At 54.1% G+C, this 18,470-nt stretch overlaps 1 protein-coding gene across 3 annotated transcripts in view; it reads left to right on the forward strand.

Moving 5' to 3' along the window:
* Positions 1 to 559: 559 nt before the first annotated feature.
* Positions 560 to 18,470, forward strand: part of POLR3E (RNA polymerase III subunit E) — a 33,330-nt gene continuing 15,419 nt past the window's right edge. Inside the window, exons 1-7 of one of the 3 annotated variants that reach the window (XM_079779887.1) lie at positions 560 to 692; positions 10,720 to 10,792; positions 12,494 to 12,544; positions 15,433 to 15,510; positions 16,121 to 16,236; positions 16,618 to 16,700; positions 18,362 to 18,469. In XM_079779887.1, coding sequence (XP_079636013.1) covers positions 10,757 to 10,792; positions 12,494 to 12,544; positions 15,433 to 15,510; positions 16,121 to 16,236; positions 16,618 to 16,700; positions 18,362 to 18,469 — 472 coding nt within the window. In that variant the 5' untranslated portion in view covers positions 560 to 692; positions 10,720 to 10,756. Of the gene's footprint in view, positions 693 to 10,719; positions 10,793 to 12,493; positions 12,545 to 12,579; positions 15,336 to 15,432; positions 15,511 to 16,120; positions 16,237 to 16,617; positions 16,701 to 18,361; position 18,470 lie in introns of those variants that run through there. The other 2 variants (XM_079779889.1, XM_079779888.1) reach the window with 2 other exon arrangements.

Here is an 18,470-nt window from a genome sequence, read left to right on the forward strand (position 1 = left end):
TAGCCTAAGGGCTCCTGGTTACACGCCCCGCTCGGAACACAGATTCTTAAACTGCTTTACGGTCCAAAACCCGTTTGGAACAAGTCTAGGTTTAAATATCCGAGCAAATATTTTAACTACATGGCATATTCCCAGAATTGGAATTTCTGGATCATATGGTAATTATGTTTTTAATATTTGAGGAATGTCGTATTGTTTTCCACAGTTTTCCTAAATATTTCTTTTACGATCAGATAAAATATACATTATCGTGAAATTGTAGTGCACTTTCTTACAAATGTATTAAGAAGCCCTCTGGGAAGCAAAAAGGACGTCTGGGTAGCGTGGCCGAGCGGTCTAAGGCGCTGGATTAAGGCTCCAGTCTCTTCGGGGGCGTGGGTTCGAATCCCACCGCTGCCAAAACACCATCTTTTGTCCCTCCTCGCAGGACTGTTTTGCGGGTGCTAATGCGCCCCCTGCCGTCAGGCGGAGCGGGAGGCCCAGGGAATGCAGCGACCAGGGGGCGGGCCCCAGCGCGCCGGCGCGAGGCATTGTGGGTAAAAGGAAGTGCGAGGCCCGGCCCCGCTCCCCCCACGTGTCCGCCGGAGTTTCTCCAGCAACAACATGGCCGCTGCCTGAGCGGAGAGCCGGGCCGCCACTCTGTAGACCTCGGGAACCGGGCCGCTGCCGCCGCCCGCGCGGCCCTCGGAGAGGTGAGTGCTGAGGGGCCCGCGCGGGAGCTGCTGTCGCGGCGCGGCCCGGCCTGGGCCGCTGGGAGCCCGGGGAGCCGGGAGGCCGCGCTGCGCCCAGGGCTGGGGCCGCCGGTCCCGGGCGGGAGGACGCAGCCTGCTTCGGGGGACCCCGCCGGCCGCGCTCTCCCACCTCCGCCCGAGAGTCCGGAGGCCGCGGCCGCCGGCGGTGACTCAGGCCCAGCCGCCTTGCCACGTCCTTCCGAGCCTCCCACCGAGCAGCTGTCCGGAGGCCGCCGAGGCCCCCCGGCGTGGCGGTGGCTGCGTGGGGGCCTGACCGCCGTGAGGGAGGCGAAACCCTTTGGGCCGAGCGGCTCGGCACCGCGGCCCGCCCGGGTGGCAGGGGGAGGGTACCGGTCTGTCTGCCTCGCGCCGACCCACCCTGCGCGCCCGGCCCGGCCCGGCCCGGCTTCTGCGCCTTCTCGGGCCGTCGCTCGGCGTCATTGGGAGCCCGCAGTGTGCGGCCCCTGACCGCCGGCCGGAGGCGCCGGCGGTGTCACCGAGCACGTCGCCTAACCCTCTGAGTATAGACGGCGTTTGCTCCTGAGTCGGCGTGCGGGGGCAGAGAGCCAGGTGTCAGCAGCGGCTCCAGTTGTCCACCTGTGAAATGGGCTCACAGACCTCTCCTCCCGCCCGGGGTGTGGTGAGGGCGGAATAGGGCAGACCGGAGGGCAGGCCCAGCTGCGGCTTGTGATGCGTTGCTGTGTCTCTGACCCTCTTACGACGGAAGAAAACATGGCCAAGTGGACAGACGTCCCCCAGGTTACAGAATTGAGCCCTCGGCGCGGTCCTCTGGACTCATTATCACCGTTTCGGGGATGAAAAGAGTGGAGGGCACCACCCCCTCGCAGTTCCCCGCAGGCCGCGGAGTTGAGCAGCAGACGCGGGGTTTGAACCTGTGCAGTTGCGCTCCGCAGTCCAGGCCCTTGCCCACTGTACCATACGGCCTGCTCTTGAGGCGGGAGCCGAGCAGCAGATAAGAATGAGAAGAAGACTCTTCGACATCAGCCAGACGCCGGTTTCTGTGCTGGCTGCCATTCCCCAGCGCTGTGACCTTGGCAAGTTATTCGCTCTCTGAGCCTCAGTTTCCTCATTTCTTATTTGGAGATGATAAATCTTGACTTATTGAGGAAATGAAATGAAAATATATGTGAAGTCCTTAGAGAAGGGACTGATGCTCATTTAGGGCTAATTCTTTAAAAATATTTTTTTTGATAGGTATTAGAGAAGGGGGCAGGAAGAGAGGGAGGGAAAGAAAAAAGCGTGGATTTGTTGTTCCACTTATTCGTGCATTCATTGGTTGATTCTTGTATGTGACCTGGTGTATTGGGACCAGGCTCTAACCAGCTGAGATCAGCCACCTGGCCAGGGCCTTAGTTCTTGTCCCCTCGGCCAGCTCTGCCTTTAACAGTGGAAACCAGTGACTCAAAAGGGAGACGCCTTGTTCCAGGGGAGTAGAGCCAACTAGAAGCCAGGCCCTGGGACTGCCCCGGGGCTCTTTCCCCTTCACTCCATTGTCTTTTCCCCTCTCGGACCTCTCACTCCCTTCAGCAGCTGGAGAGCTTTTGAAATTGCTTCTGCTTTTCTGATTGGCTGACAGGTCAGATTCCTGGTGCAGCACAGGTCCACCCAACGTTGGCCTTCAGGTACCTCCTCTGCTCTGGACTCCCTCTTAGCTCCACCTGGTGTCCCTGTCCCTTTGCATTGAGCCTCTCACTGTTGGGGGAAGTTTCCTGTGCCCAAGGCCGCGGGGCCACTGCCACAGGACCCTTCCCTGTTGAGGCCCCCGTGGTCACTGCTGAGGTGGCACAGCGTGGCTTTTCCGGTGGCTGGAAGCCTGCTCCCTCCTGGGTCACAGCCCCGGTCTGTTCTCATGTGTGCGTGAGGCCCAAACCCTGATCCCGCCCTGTGGCTGGGGCCGAGTTGGGCTCACTGGGTTGAGGTTTTATGACCACCTGATTGCATGTACTCATTCACTCAATTATTCTTTGTATTATATTGTGCATACTTCATGCCAGGCACTGTTCTAGGTATTGAGAGAGAGAGAGAGAGAGAGAGAGAGAGAGAGAGAGAGAATATAATCCCATTCACAACTTGATTAAATAAATGTAATTTTCTTCACTTGCTGGTTGAAGCACTGAGAGGCCCTGATGGAGCTTATACTCTAGTGCAAAAGAGAGACAGCACCTAAGTAAGTGGACCAGGTAGTTCCAGGTTGTGAGAAGAACCACAGTAAATAGAACCGGGAGCTGTGGTAGTGACTGGGGAGGGACTTGGGGAGGGGATGCTTTCAGATGGGTAGCAGAGAACCTGGCTTCTGGAAGGGGTGGTGATGTCGAATGGAAAGGAGCCAGGCCTGAAAAGGCCCAGGGAACACGTGATGTGCAAAGGTCCTGAGGCAGGCTGGGGCTCGCAGGTCCAGAGAGTGGGTGACGAAAGGCAGGGCAAGATCGCGCAGGGGCTTGGGGCCATGGACGGGAGTTTGGGTTTGTTCTGTGTGACAGTTAAGGGTTGTCAGAGTAGGATGATGGGATTTACTTTCTTACAAGGACAACTCGGGCTGTTTCTAGGGGAATTGGAGGTGGGAAGGAGGGGCTACAGGAAAACTTGCTGAAGCAGTACTTTTCAAATTGCAGATATTAAATATTAGAGGGATGTAAAATCAACTTGGGATATTAACCAGCAATTTTTAAATTTTGCTTTTTTGTTTGTTTGTTAATCCTCACCAGAGGATTTTTCTTCATTGATTTTTAGAGATAAGGAGGAAGGGAGAAAGAAACATCGATGTGAGAGACACATTGATTGGTTGCCTCCACACTTGCCCTGGCCAGGCTGGTGATCGAACCTGCCATTGACAGAGAATCTAACCGAGTGTATTGGATACTGGGGCCGATACTCTGACCGCTGAGCCACACCAGCCAGCATTTTTCATTTTAATGAGCGGGGGTAGAGGGCATCTCTGCCTCACATAGCGTACACAGTTATGGTTGTGAAACCTTGTTTTTGTTATGTGATTGTATCTTCTGGGTCGTTTATATGAAATGGATTCCTTTCCTTTTTTTTAAATTCTTGTTGAAAGTTTTACATATATCTCCTTTCCCCCCCAGTGACCTCTCCCCACCTGCTCCTGCCCCCCAGCACATGGCCTTACCCCCCTATTGTCTGTGTCCATTGGTCATGCTCATATGCATGGACACAAGTCCTTTGGTTGATCTCTAAACACCCCCCTGCCCCCAAATGGATTTCTTACTGTGGGTCTTAGGCTGAAAACTGAAAGCCATTGAGTTGGATGGGATGGTGGTAAAGGGAGGTGAAAACCCCTGTTTTTCTTTTTAATCCTCACCTGAGGATATTTTCCCATTGATTTTTAGAGAGAGGGAACGACAGAGAAATATCACTATGAGAGAAACACATTTATTGGTTGCCTCCTGCATGAGCCCTGAACAGGACCCGGGCCGGGGAGGAGCCTGCAACCAAGGTACGTGCCCTTGACCAAATTCGAACCGGAACCCTTCGGTCTGGAGGCCGACACTATCCACTGAGCCAAACCAGCGAGGGCGAACACCCTGCTTTGATCCAGTCATGTCCTAGCTGAGGGAGGGGCTCCTGTGGCCAGGGAGTCAGCGGAGCCCGGCATGGCGAGGACGCCTGTGAGTGGGAACGATCGCTCTGGAGCGCTGCCCAGGCCACCCTGGGAGTCCCCGCCTTCTCAGTTGCCCACAGAGCCAGCTGAAGAGAAAGGAGATACTTGGCAGCCAGTGCACACAGTGGGGTCTTTGGTCTCCCCTCCACTGCCCTCTGTCTGGGCCTTAGAAGGCACCTGAAGCTATGGATTATGGGCTACTGGTTTTCACTCGCCTTCCTTCTCCTAACCTGTCACAGTGGCCTGTTTCCCCCTCGCCTGGCTTTTTACCCCTTCCAAGATCATCCTCTACTCAGAAGCTCTTGGTAGCTCCTTATTAAATAACATCCCTGTCATTCGTTTATTCAGACAACAAATATTTGTGGGGTGCCCTTGACCAGAATCTAACCCAAGACCCTTCAGTCTGTGGGGCTGACTCTGTATCCATTGAGCCAAAACAGCTAGGGCTGTATCATTTAAAAAGAAATATATATATTAATTTTTTTATTGATTTCAGAGAGGAGGGGAGAGGGAGAGAGAGATAGAAACATCAAAGATGAGAGAAAATCATTGATTGGCTGCCTCCTGCACACCCTCCAGTGGGGATCAAGCCCAAAACCCAGGCACGTGCCCTTGACCGGAATCAAACCTGGGACCCTTCAGTCCGCAGGCCGACGCTCTATTCATCGAGCCAAACCGGCTAGGGCCTGGCTGGGCTTTAATATATCTTTTATTGAATTCAGAAAGGAAGGGACAGAGAGAGAAACATCAGTGGTGAAAGGGAATCATTGACTAGCCGCCTCCAGCTCACCCCCTAGAGGGGAACGAGGCTGCAACCTGGGCATGTGCCCTGACCAGGAATCAAACCGTGACCTCCTGGTTCATAGGGCGACACTCAAACCACTGAGCAACACTGGCCAGGTGCATATATCTTTTTGAATTAGTGTTTCATTTCTTTGGATAAATACACAGAAGGTGGGATTGCTGAGTCATATGGTAATTCTGTTTTTTAGGGTAAAGGGCCTCCAAACTGTTCTCCATAGTGGCTGTGCCAATTTGCAGTGCCATCAACAGTGCATGAGGGTTCCCTTTTCTCCATACCCTGGCCAACACTCAATTGCTTGTTTGATTGATGGATTGATTGATTGATTGATTGATTTTTAAAAATATATTATTGATTTTTACAGAGAGGAAGGGAGAAGGATAGAGAGTTAGAAACATGGATGAGAGAGAAACATCGATCAGCTGCCTCCTGCACACCCTCTACTGGGGATGTGCCCACAACCAAGGTACATGCCCCTGACCGGAATCGAACCTGGGACCTTTCAGTCCACAGGCTGACGCTCCATCCACTGAGCCAAACCGGTTAGGGCTACACCAACTGTTTTTATTACCGAGTTTCAAAACCTTTCACGAGATGATAAAAAAAAAAAAAAAAAACAAGAAAAAAAGGGGAGGAAAACAACAACAACATGACAACCATAGCTGATGTAGTTCCCCATTGCTCCCAGTCAGCTCCAAGCCCACTGTGTGCAAAGCCCACTCCCATGCACCTAAAAGAGACGCAGGCTCGGAAATTATTACTATTTTTTTTTTACAACATGAATTTTATCCATGGCTTTAGTCTTTTCTTGTTCTTCTTAAAAATATATTTTTATTGATTTCTGAGAGGAAGGGAGAGGGAGAGAGAGATAGAAACATCAATGATGAGAGATAATCATTGATTGGCTGCCTCCTGTACACTCCCTACTGGCAGGGGGCGCGTTGAGCTCACAACCCTGGGCATGTGCCCTTGGCCAGAATCGAACCTGGGACCCTTTGTCTACAGGCTGACGCTCTATCCACTGAGCCACACCAGCTAGGGCAGGCTTGGAAATTGTTTATTCTAGTTGTAGTAGCTTACGATTCAGGTGCAGCCAAACAAGCTCCAGGACAGACTGTACACGGACTTGACAACATGGGCTTTGAGTTGCAAATATGGAGCAAAAATCTACACCAAACCTACAGAAACCGAGCACAGACCCAGGGCGGAGCCTGGGAACTCGTGTGTCAGTCTTGCCTCCTAAAGTGCTCTCTTATGTACAGACCAGTCAGACGAAGATGCAGAGCTCTGTGGTTGGTTTAAATTATACACTCTGTAGATTGTATGAGTTCTTTATGTTTTGGATTAACCTCTTATTGGATGTATCATTGGCAAATGTATTGGGTAAGTTGTTTTTTTTTTTGTTTCATTGATGGTTTCCTTTACCGTGCAAAAATTTTTTTAGTTCAATGTAATTTCATTTGTTTACTTTTTCTTTTGTTTCCTTTGCCTGAAGAGGCATAGCCAAAAAAATATTACTAAGAGTGATGTCCAACAGTTTACTGTCTGTTTTCTTCTAGTTTTGTGGGTTTCAGGTCTTACATTTAAGTCTTCAATTCATTTTGAGTTTATTCTTATATATAGTGTACAAAGGTAGTCCAGTTTCATTCTTTTGCATGTGTCTGTTTAATTTTTCCAACACCATTTATTGAAGAATCTGTCTTTATCTCATTGTATATTCTTGCCTCCTGAGTCATAGATTACTTGACCACATAGACATGGGTTTATTTCTGGGGTCTCTCCATTGATCTGTGTGTCTCTTTATGGCAGTCGATGCTGTTTTGATTACTGTAGCCTTGTATAGTTTGGTGGCATGATACCTCCAACTTTGTTCTTTCTCAAGATTGCTACATTTATGTTTTGGTCGTTATTTTTTAGCTTCTATTGTGTGTTTCTCGTAATTTACTGTTGTAATCACATGATTGTACTACTTTTGTCTTAATCTTTGTACTAGGTTTATAGTTGGTTGAACCATTGATTTTACTATGTGTTTGCCTTTGTCAGTGGGCATTTTTTCTATATTTTCTTATATTTTTTATCTTTATCTTTTCTACTTAAAAGAAGTTCCTTTAACATTTCTTGTGATACTGGTTTAATGGTGATGAACTTCTTCAGTTTTTTCTTATCAGGAAAGCTCTTTTTCTGTCTTTTGATTCTAGCCTTGCTGGGTAGAGTAATCTTGGTTGTAGGTCTTTGCTTTTCATCACTTTGGATATTTCATGCCACTCCCTTCTGGCCTGAGATGTTTCTGTTTAGAAATCAGCTGACAGTTTCATGGGTGTTCCTTTAACTGCTTTTCTCTTTCTGCTTTTAAGATTCTCTCCTTGTTTTTAACCTTTGGTATTTTAATTATGATGTATCCTGGTGTGGTCCTAATTGGGTTCATCTTGTTTGAGTCTCTGTGCTTTCTGGGCTTGTATGTCTGTTTCCTTTGCCAGGTTAGGGGAGTTTTCTGTCATTATTTGTTCAAATAGAAGTTTTCAATCACTTGCTCTCTCTCTCTCTCTCTCTCTTATTCTGAGAGCTGTATGATGTGAATTTTGTTTCTCTTGATGTGGTCCCTTAAACCAGTGGTCGGCAAACTCATTAGTCAACAGAGCGGCAGACTGCAGCTCGCGAGCCGCATGTGGCTTGCGAGCTGTGGTTTGCTGACCACTGCCTTAAACAATTCTCATTTTTTTAAAAAATTCTTTTTTCTTTTTGCTGTTTTAATCAGTGCATTCTACTACTTTGTCTTCCAAAGATATTTGATTTGATTCTCTACTTCATCTAATCTACTGTTGGTTCCTTCTAGTGTATTCTTTATTTCTAATACTGTATTCTTCAATTTTGACTGTTTTTTTGTTTTTGTTTTTTTAATGTAGGAGAAATATACCACTACTTAACCTCTACTGTAATAGTCCTGAGAACTTTTTTAATGTAGCATGTTATGGATGTTTTCCTGCTCCCAAAGGAATGAGGAGCAGACATATCCTACCTAATAATAGACAAATATGCAAATTGACCATACCTTTGCTATGCCCACGATTGGCCAGGAGGTGTGGGGGGGGTGGGCGGGACTCGGGGTGGCCGATTGGGCTGGCGGGACGCTGAGCTTGCATCGCCAGCGACGGCACGAGCTCAGCGTCTGTGCCATGGCTGTGCTGCGGCACAGAAGGGGCCTCTGGGGCAGCGAGTTCATGTCCCGCCACGGACCATCAAAAGCGGGGGAGCTGGGTGCCTGTCCACTCCGGCACCAGGCCTTTCGGAAGCCTCCGGCATGCCGGAGGCTTCCGAAAGGCCTGGTGCACCAGCGGACAGGCACCCAGCTCCCCCGTGATAGAAAGCGAAAGCGTGTAGGGGACCCTACACGTGCATGATTTAATCATGCACTGGGCCTCTAGTTTCCACATGAAATGTGACGTTTTAAAAAAATGTTTTCTATTTCTTTGTGTAAGTTCTCACTGAGTTCACCTCCTCTTTCACTAAGTTCATTGAGCTTCCTCATACCCAGGGTTTTGAACTCTGCCTCTAGTATATTGCTCGTCTCCGTTTTGTTTAGTTTTTTCTGGGCTTCTGTTCTTTCATTTTGGACATGTTTCTTTGTCGCCTTATTTTGACTGCCTCTCTGTTTGTTTTTATTTCTGTGACGTATTTTTAGATCGTGGTGGAGTGGCCGTATGCTGAAGGTGTCCTGTGGGCCCGGTGGTACAGTCTTCCTGCTCTGGTGTTTCAGGGGTCTCTTGTGTAGATGTGTGTGCGCTCCTGTTGTAGTTGAGCCTTGATTGCTGCTGGCCTGTGTGGGTAGGATTGACCCTCAGGCTGACTGGCTCTGAGGGCTAGCTGTGACTTGTGAGCAAGCTGTTTTTCAGGGGTTGACCTCACAGAATGGGGTTTGCTTTAGCAAGGCTCTGGTGTGCACTGAGTTCGCCCTTCGGGTGTGTTTGTGGAGCTAATCATGTAGTGCTCTGCACCTGGCCCCTGGGTTTGTTGGTTCCGGGCCTCTTGCGAGGGGCTGTGGTGTAGGCCAAGGTAGGTGCTGTTTGTGACTGGCTTGGGGTCCCTTAGCGGCTACAAAGTGACCTGCATTTGGTCACCTCTTGTGCTGGGTTTGGTGTACTCGGGAGAGGCTATGCCGAGAGCCCAGACTGGCTGCCACCAGTGCCTGGCGTGGGCGCTTTGGTGGGCACCTTGATGTGAGCTGAGGCCAGCGGCCACGGGTGCTGCTCGCGTGGCCATTTAGTTGAAGCTACATTCCAAGTCAGTTACTGGCTGTAGCTTATGCCAGGTTTGGGCCACCTGATGGGAGTTACAGTGCAAGTTGAGACCAATTGCTGCTTGTGCCGGGCCTGAGGCCACTTAGTGAGAGGTACAGGCACTCAAGGCCAGCTGCTGCGTGTGTGAGGTTTGTGGCCTTTGAGAAAACGTAGGAAAGTCCTCAGCATGAGCGAAGGCAGGTTGCTTATGTGGAGGAGCCGCCGAACGAGGCTCTGGCTGGGTGAGTGTGCTGGGTGGGACAGGGTCTCGGACTCACCCCATGGGGTGAAAGGTTAGCCAGGTTAATGGAGAGCTCAGACTGAGCACCCCCTGTGTCCCTGAGGATTCAGGTGGTGGCGGGCTCAACAAAGGCACAGCGGCACCTGCCAGCACTTCTGCCCAGGCTGCCGGCCCTCTGTGTGTTCCTGGCACTTCTCCAGCTGCTCCCGTGCTGAAGCCCACAGGGCGAGTCTCGGGGTGAGTCTGGCTCGACACCTGAAGGGGATGCCTGGGTTTCCAGCAGCCTCAGTCTCCCTACTGATTTTCACAGCCAGCTGCTGTGGGGGCCCCTCCCCTGGCCCTGGCGCTGTGGCTGTGGGCCTGGTGTGAGGGGGGGGACTTGCACACAGGAGCTGTCGCCACATGTGGCTGGGGGGCTCGTCTGTTTTGGTCTCCGCCCTTCCTGCCAGGCTCTACATCATCATTTCTTTTGTGAGTCCTTGTCCTCGTTCTCACCCTCACCCTCACCCTCACCCACACCCTCACCCTCACCCTCAGTTCTGGGAGTTCTGCTCAGCTAGCTGTCAGGTGGTTTTTAAATGGGTTGTTCTGTCATTTAGTTGTAATTGTAATGTGGCCACGGAAGGAGGTGAGCATTGCTGTTCCTTGCTTCGCTTGGACCAGAATTCTCTGAATCTTTGAAAACTTCCCCACGGTCCCAGTTAGTTCCCGAGCGCTGCAGTCACGGCTGTGGCTCAGCCAGCCATTCTCCTGCCTGACGGCGAGTTCTCACTGTGGGTGGTCATCCTTCCCCACAGGTGCGGCTCCCACCCACCTGTCTGCACCCACGGTGTGGGGTCTCTCTCCTTCGGGTGCCGATGGAGGGATTATAGAGTTGGCCATGCATTGTTGACTCTAGGGCACGTGTAGAAAGAAGATCAACCTCTGTTTGTCTTGGGCTCCTCCCGCCCAGAGCAGCATCTGTATGGGATGGGCACCGTGGAGTCGGCTGGACGGTGACTGACAGGCCAGGCCTTCCGCTCTCCTTACAGGCTGAGTCTGAGGACCTCACGGCCGGCTCCCCCTAGTATGGCCAATGAAGAGGATGACCCAGTCGTACAGGAGGTAACTGCTGTGCCCAGGCTGCAGGCAGGGGGTGGGCTGCTTCCGCCATCCTCAAGCCAGACTGGGACCCTCTCCCCAGGTACCTGCCCGGCTGACTCCCTCACTCCTCCAGCTCTCTGCTGGCATCTCCTCGTCAGAGTGGCTTTCCTGACCACCCTGTGTTGTGTGGCCTTCTCCTGCACACTGCCTCCCAACCCTAGCCCTCTAGCCCCTTCCCTCGGCCTTGCCTTGCCTTGCACTTGGCCACAATACTTAGCCCTACACTTAACTCCTTCTGCTAGAATGGAAGCTTGGAGAAAGTAGAATTTTATGGTGTGTTGTTGTTTTTTTTTTAATTATATTTTATTGATTTTTTACAGAGAGGAAGGGAGAGGGATAGAGAGTTAGAAACATCGATGAGAGAGAAGCATCGATCAGCTGCCTCCTGCACACCTCCCCTGGGGATGTGCCCACAACCAAGGTACATGCCCTTGACTGGAATCGAACCTGGGACCCTTCAGTCCCCAGGCCGACGCTCTATCCAGTGAGCCAAACCGGCTAGGGCTTTATGGGTTTTTTTAAAAAAAAACACATTTTTATTGAGAGGAATATTTTTATTAAATATAGAGAGGAAGGGAGAAGGAGAGAGAGATAGAAACATCAATGATGAGAGTCACTGATTGGCTGCCTCCTGCACACCCCACACTAGGGATCGAGCCCCCATCCCAGGCATGTGCCCTGACTGGAAATTGAACCATGACCTCCTGGTTCACAGGTCAGTGCTCAACCACTGAGCCATGCCGGCTGTGCGAAAGCAAAAAGAGAGTTTTTATTCTGTTCACCGTGTCCCAAAGCCAGGTTCAGGTCCTTGGACATAATAGAGAGTCAGCGGCATTATTTGTTGAAGGAAGGAATGGGCCTGACCTCTCCCCTCTACTTCACTCAGCAGTTATTTCCTGGATCCACCTGGGGCTGTGACGACAGGGCGCCTCGGGCAGGAGGGGCTCTGGGAGACACTGATGAGGCGGGGGTCTCAGGAGCAGACAGTGGGTGGTAGTGTCAGTGCCCAGATCAGGACACACCCTAGAACTCTGGGCGCTTTGCACATGCTGTTCCTCCACCAAGAAGGCCCTTCACCATGCCCCCCCTGCGCCTGGTGGCTCTTCACTAGTCCTCCAGGCCTGGAGCTGGGAGAGGAGGTGCGTGGTTCCTGTGAGGAGGTGGGAGCAGGCAGGCCATGGCGGGGCAGGGAGGTTAGTGTTAAGAAGAAAGAAAGTTGGGCCAGGCAGTCTCCCAAGGGACTTGCAGGCCACCTCAGTGTGGACGGGGCGCTAGGCTGACCCAGGCTGGGTGGTGGAAGGCACCCTCCCCTGCTGCATCTGCTCCAGGACTGCAGCCTCCTCCGGCAGCCCCAGGGAAGACACGTTTAACCCTTTGCACTCACTTGCTTTTTTCTCGATTCCTTTATTCTAATGCTAACCATGTCGAGTCACACTCGACATCCGAGTGCAAAAGGTTAATTGGATTATAGTGAACCTGGGTAGGGCCCCCTGGGAGCCGGAGGGAGGGGCCCTGGATGTGTCCAGACTGGAGACCTGGTTCCCTTTGGTGTTAGCAATAGCTGAGCTCTCCCTCCAGCCTTGGGGCCACTGCCCCTCACACCAGCAGGCAGGGCAGGCCCTGGGTCTGTCTCCTGGCTGAACCTTCTTCCCTTGTCCCCAGGTCGACGTGTACTTGGCCAAAAGTCTGGCGGAGAAGCTCTATCTGTTTCAGGTAATTGTGGGACCTGGGGGTGAAGAAGGAAAGGTGGTGGTGGAAGTGCAGTGCGGGGAGGGGGCCAGGAGCCCCGGAGACCTCGGGTGTGTTAGGATGGCTCTCAGCGTTCTCATGGTGGGGTTCAATAGCCTCTCATTTCCAGATGAGAAAGCAAGGCAGCCAAGAGGCAGAGCCACGGTCTGGCTAAAGCTGTTTCCACCTAGCTGCCAGCCCTTGGGCCAGTTCCTTAATCGCCGTGCCTCAGTTTCCCTATTTGCAAAATGGTGATAGCGTTAATTCCTGACTTGCAGGGTCCCCATGGGGATTGGAACACTACCTGGTGCAGAGCTGGCACTGAGTTGACGGCCACCGGTATTAACGGGGCTCAGAGAGGGCCCGCTGCAGCAGCTCAGTCCCGCCTGCCGGAGCCCCTCCCTCCCGCTGTGCCGGAGGTCATGTGGCTCACAGCATTGAGTATGGACTGTGCGCTGACCTCACTTAAAGCACGTAAACTCATTTTATCCCACAATAACCCTGTGGTGCTTATTGGTACTGTAATTTCATAACAGCTTTATTGAGATCTAATCTACACAACATATAATTCCCCCATTTAAGTGGATAAAGCAATGGATTTTAGTCTATTCATGGGACTGTGCAACCAGCACCACAGTTTATTTTAGGACGTTTGCTCCCCTCCCCATTCCCACTTGCAGCCCTAGGGAACCATCAACCTATTTTATATATATATATACTAGAGGTCCGGTGCACGAAATTTGTGCACGGGGTGTGTGTGTGGCGGGGTTCCTTCAGCCCAGCCTGCACCCTCTCCAATCCGGCACCCCTCAGGGGATGTCCGACTGCCTCTTGCAATCTGGGACTGCTGGCTCCTAACTGATCACCTGCCTGTCTGCCTTATCGCCCCTAACTGCTCCCCTGCTGATCTGATCACCCCTAACTGCTGATCGCCCCTAACCGCCTCTGCCTCACCCAGGACCCAGGATTCCCTCCTCCGGCCGGTCGCAGGCACCCGGAACCCGGGCTTCCCTCCCTCTGGCCAGCCACAGGCATCCAGGACCTGGGCTGGCTTTACCCGGGCCGCAGCCTCAGGCGCCCAGGACCACGGGGCGGGCAGCATGTCCCTCTCCCGGGCCGCAGCCCCAGCCACTGGTGCCCGGGACCGTGGGGTGGGCGGCTTGTCCCTCTCCCGGGCCCCAGCCTGGCTGGTCCCCATTCCTCTCTCCCCAGTGTTGAGTGTCTGAGCCGTGAAGGTGTGAGGGCATGATGACCATTTGCATATTAGCTCTTTATTATATAGGAGGATATATGTATATATATATATATATACACATATATATTTCATTGATTTCAGAGAGGAAGGGGGAGAGAGAGAGAAACATTAATGATGAGAATCATTGATTTGCTTTCTTCTGCACAACCCCCTTACTGGGGATCGAGCCTGCAACCCCGGCATGTGCCCTGACTGGGAATCGTGTGACCTCTTGGTTCATAGGTTGCTGCTCAACCACTGAGCCACACCGGCTGGGTTCACCTATTTTCTGTCTCTATCAGTTTGCCTGTCCTGGAATCACACAATATGTGGCCTTTTTCGTGTCTGGCTTTCATGGTTTAGCGTGATGTTTTTGAGGTTCACCAGCATATCAGTGCCTTGTTCCTCGTTATGGAGGAATAACTCCACAGAATGGAGCTATACGCAGCACGTTTTGTTTACCCGTGCATCAATTGGTGGCTATTTTGGCTCTTATGTGTAATGAACTCTGATGTGACCTTCCCGTGCAGGTGCTTGAGTGTGTTTTCATTGCTCTTGGGGGTACCCCTAGGAGTGGGTTTGCTGGGTCACATGGAAGCTCATCATTTTGGGGACCAACCAGACTGTTTTGTACCATTTTCATTCCTGACAATCAGGTTCTTATTTAAAGTATTTTTCCCCCATGTTGCATACGATAAAACAAGGCACAGGGAGGCCATTAACTTGCACCCCGGGCCTGCCTGGGGCGGGGCCTGGGGCGGGGCAGCAGCAGCAGCACTGCAGGCGTGTGCGGGATGAGGGCTGGCATCTGTACCCCCAGGCTCTGCTGCTAACGGCCGTGGGCCTGGGCCTGGGCCCTCCCTTCAGAACCTGTGCCCTTCACCCCCGTTCTGTCCAGATGGGCTGGGCTCCAGGCCGCTCCTGGGCCTACGCTCCAGCCCCAGCCCAGAGAGCAGAGAAGGGTCACCTGACTGCTGCTGGAGCGGGCTTTAGGAAGCGTCATTTCCTTGCTAGATGGCCATCCTGACGTGGCCGCAGAGGAGCGCCGACCTCACCCTGCACCCCTGCCCGGCTCACTGGCTAGGCCGCCGTGGGCTTCGGAGAGGGCGTCCGAGCCAGGGCTCGGCTGTTCGCTCAGTAGCATATGTGTGGTGGGGACCGAGAAGTGCGACTGTGAGGACTGATGGAAATACGCCCTAGTGTGTTCAAGCAGTACCTTATGGTGTGACGTAGAAATAACTTCACACGTGGCCACGCTGAGGCCAGAGGGGCTTTCTGAGGTCAGCGGCAGGCAGTCCCTCCCGTCTTCGTCTTCCGTGGTGGGAAAGGAGAGGCTGCGGCAGTGCGTTCCCGCCTGGCCTCTCGGCTGCGGCAGTGAGCGGCACGTGGCCAGGCTTGTTTTCCCGCTGGGCTCCCTCGGACCTCCCCTCCGACTCCACGGCGGTGCTGTGTGGGTGCCAGAGCCCACGGGTGATGTGCGGCTCTGGGGTCCTGAGGCTTGGAAGTCGGACATGTCTGAGCCGTTCTTCGGAAGGCGGCCAGGTGGAGCCAGGGAGAAGGGGAGGCTGGCGGAGAGCAGGGGCTTTTTGTCTCTGGCTGGGGCCGGGCGGGGAGCACTGATGCCTGCCTTCCCCCCCAGTACCCTGTGCGCCCAGCCTCGATGACCTACGATGACATCCCGCACCTCTCGGCCCGGATCAAGCCCAAGCAGCAGAAGGTGGGCTGCCCTCGGTGCTGGAAGGACGTCTGGGTGGGAGCTGGTGGCGGCGAGGAGTGGTCCTGGTGGGGACGGGAAGCCCAGGAGGAGTGGAGAGTTAGGAGAACAGCGGCTTGCAGGGCCTGAAAGCTGAGGACGGTGGGCAGCTCCAGAAGGCCTGGAGGACTGAGCCTCCGGGGAGGGCGAGGCCCGGGGACTGCTCACCGGCGGGCGGGCGGGGGAAGCAGGCCTGGCTCCGGTGCCCCAGTGCCTGGGGGGCAGGACCGCCGGGACCGCCCTTCCAGCCCGGCCGCTGACCTTCCAGGAGAAAGTGAAAGTAAGATTTTTATGAGAAGTCTCCTGATTTTTAATGCCAGCTACAGACCTCTGGGGGTGGAGCTGTGGGGAAGGGGCGAACAAAACTACAGGACCCTCTCCCGCCTCCCCAAAACCACTCTGGCCTTTTCTGCTGGAATTGGGGTTTGTGGCCCGTGGTGTAGACTGAAGCTGAGCCCCCGGGGCGGGACGTGTGCCCTGTTTCTACGCAGGGCCAGGAGTGGGGCGGCCGGGGTCCCCTTGAGGGCTGTGCCTTGGAGTCCTCATGGCTGGTGGGGGTGCTTGGTGCTTCCAGGTAGAGCTTGAGATGGCCATCGACACCCTGAACCCCAACTACTGCCGCAGCAAAGGGGAGCAGATCGCGCTGAATGTGGATGGCACCTGCGCAGACGAGACCAGCACCTACTCCTCGTGAGTCCCTGGCCTCCAGGCCTCAAGCTTCACTCTGTCCAGGGTGCTGCTCAGGCCTCAGATGGCGGGGCCTGTGCCCAGAGCTGGCTTCCCGCCGCTGCGTCCACTCCGCCTGGCAGGCCTGGTGCAGACCCTTCTCCTGGGGAAGGGCTTCCCCGAGGTGGCTCCTCCCACCAAGTCCTTCCTGGGGTCCCCAGGGGTGTAGGGGCTCCCACCCCTGCCTGTCACCTCAGCTTCCCTCTGGCTGCACACGTAGCCGGTCCTGTGGGCTTGGTCCCTGGCTGTTGGGTCTCAGAAGGCGTCTGAAGTCGAGGGGGCTGTGCCTGCCGGGCCTGGGGCTGGCGCTTCCCCCCTGGACGCCCGCTCTCCCTGTGCTCCCAGGAAGCTGATGGACAAGCAGACGTTCTGCTCCTCCCAGACCACCAGTAACACATCCCGCTACGCTGCTGCGCTCTACAGGCAAGGTACCTCGGGGGTGCCCTGGGCCGCCGTGGGGGGTGGGAAGCGGGCTGGGAGGGGCCTGCGCTAGCCTGGTGTCCAGCCTCTCTCCCCCAAATGCTGGCCAGGCAGCTTGTGCAAATAACAGATTGTCACGGGTCCAGAGTTGACCATCTTCAAGGACTAGCAGTTGGCCGCAGCCGTCCTGACGGAGATCAGGCTCCAGGGCACACCCAGCATAACTTTGAGGCAGGTGGCGGGCTTGTTTTAAATACAAGGTACTTGGGGCCCAGCAGCTCCATTCCTAGGCAGCATCTGCCCGAGAAATGAAAGCTATGTGTACATAAAACTTGTGCTGGGTGTATAGCAGCATTATCACGCTGGTGAGACGGAGCGTGCCGCTGTCTGTCCATGAGCTGGTGTGGATGGCAACGTGGGGTAGCCCCTTGGGAACATTCTCAGTCACCTCAGAGTGAGGGCAGACACGGATGAGCCTGGAGAGCAAGACCACACGTTTGTGCTCCCATTCGTACGCGAGGGCCAGAACGGACGTGCCCAGGGCCAGAACGCAGGGGCGTGGCTGCCAGGGATGGGTGGGAGTGGCTGCGGTGCGCACGGGTGGGCGTGATGAGACGTTCTTAAATTGGTTGTGGTGCTGGTTGTGCAATTCTGCATATGTACATGTGAATTACATCTCAGCTGTTAAAAAGTACAAGGTCTTGTAAGTATTTAGAGTTTGTGAAACTAATGTGAATACTTAGGAAACAAAACCGAATAGAATCAAAAGTCGCATCCAATAACTCTTCTCCATGTTTAACACCACCTTCCTGGCAGCCGGACGGCCACTCAGGTGCTCCTCTCTGGAGCGTTCTGCTCCCCCGGGGCTCCTCGGGGCTTCCCGGGGCTCCAGACAGCTCCCACGGGGCCTGGCCGCTGGTTTCTGCTCGCTGACGCCCACGGTGGCCTGTCAGATAGAGGGTCTCTGCCCTGGCTCCAGGGCGAGGTCTGACTCCCAGGAGAAGCCGTGGCCTTCATCAGAGAGCGTGGACTCCTCCACATTTCAGTAGCCGACTCTTAGCACGTTAAGCGCCATGTCAGTCACCGGTGACGGACACTGTACTTTCCGTCCGGGTCGGTCAGTCACTGGTGCCGCCAGCATATCGGTGACATCGGATATCGCGGGCCAAGCGGAAAGGAAGACAAAACAGGCTTGGCACTTAACGTGCCAATGGGACGGTGGGATTCTGGCAGGAAGAGGCAGGAGGACGAGAGGGGAGGGACTCTGGGGAGTGGGTTCGGGAGGCCGTGAGGGTGTCTGATGGAGGCCTGGCAGGGAAAGGGCTGTTTGTGGGTTTGTTGCCTGGTGTGGTGGGAGCGAGCCGTGGACGGCAGGGCCCTGGATGTTTGTGGAGGAGGGTTTGCAGGCAGGCATTACGGAAGTGGCTTTGAGTCAGGATTCCCGTCCTGATCTCGGTTGTGTGCTCGCTGTGTCCAGCGGGGCCGGGGCGGGGGGGCGTTGGCGGGTCGGCCTGGTGGTCCCAAGGCCCTAGGATCAGAGGCAGAGGTGGTTTGGCATTGGGCCAAGGCCTTCGGTGGAGTCCGGGGCCCTGGGTGACTGACGGCCTTGAACCAGGCGGGGTGGGTTGGCTCCGATCCTGGAGTCAGGTGGAAGTCCTTCTTCCCTCAGGTGAGCTCCACCTGACGCCCTTGCACGGCATCCTGCAGCTGCGGCCCAGCTTCTCCTACCTGGATAAGGCAGACGCCAAGCACCGGGAGAGGGAGGCAGCCAGCGAGGG

This window comes from Cnephaeus nilssonii (assembly GCF_951640355.1).
Source record: "Cnephaeus nilssonii genome assembly, chromosome: 2".
In the NCBI taxonomy this organism is placed as follows: Eukaryota; Metazoa; Chordata; class Mammalia; order Chiroptera; family Vespertilionidae; genus Cnephaeus; species Cnephaeus nilssonii.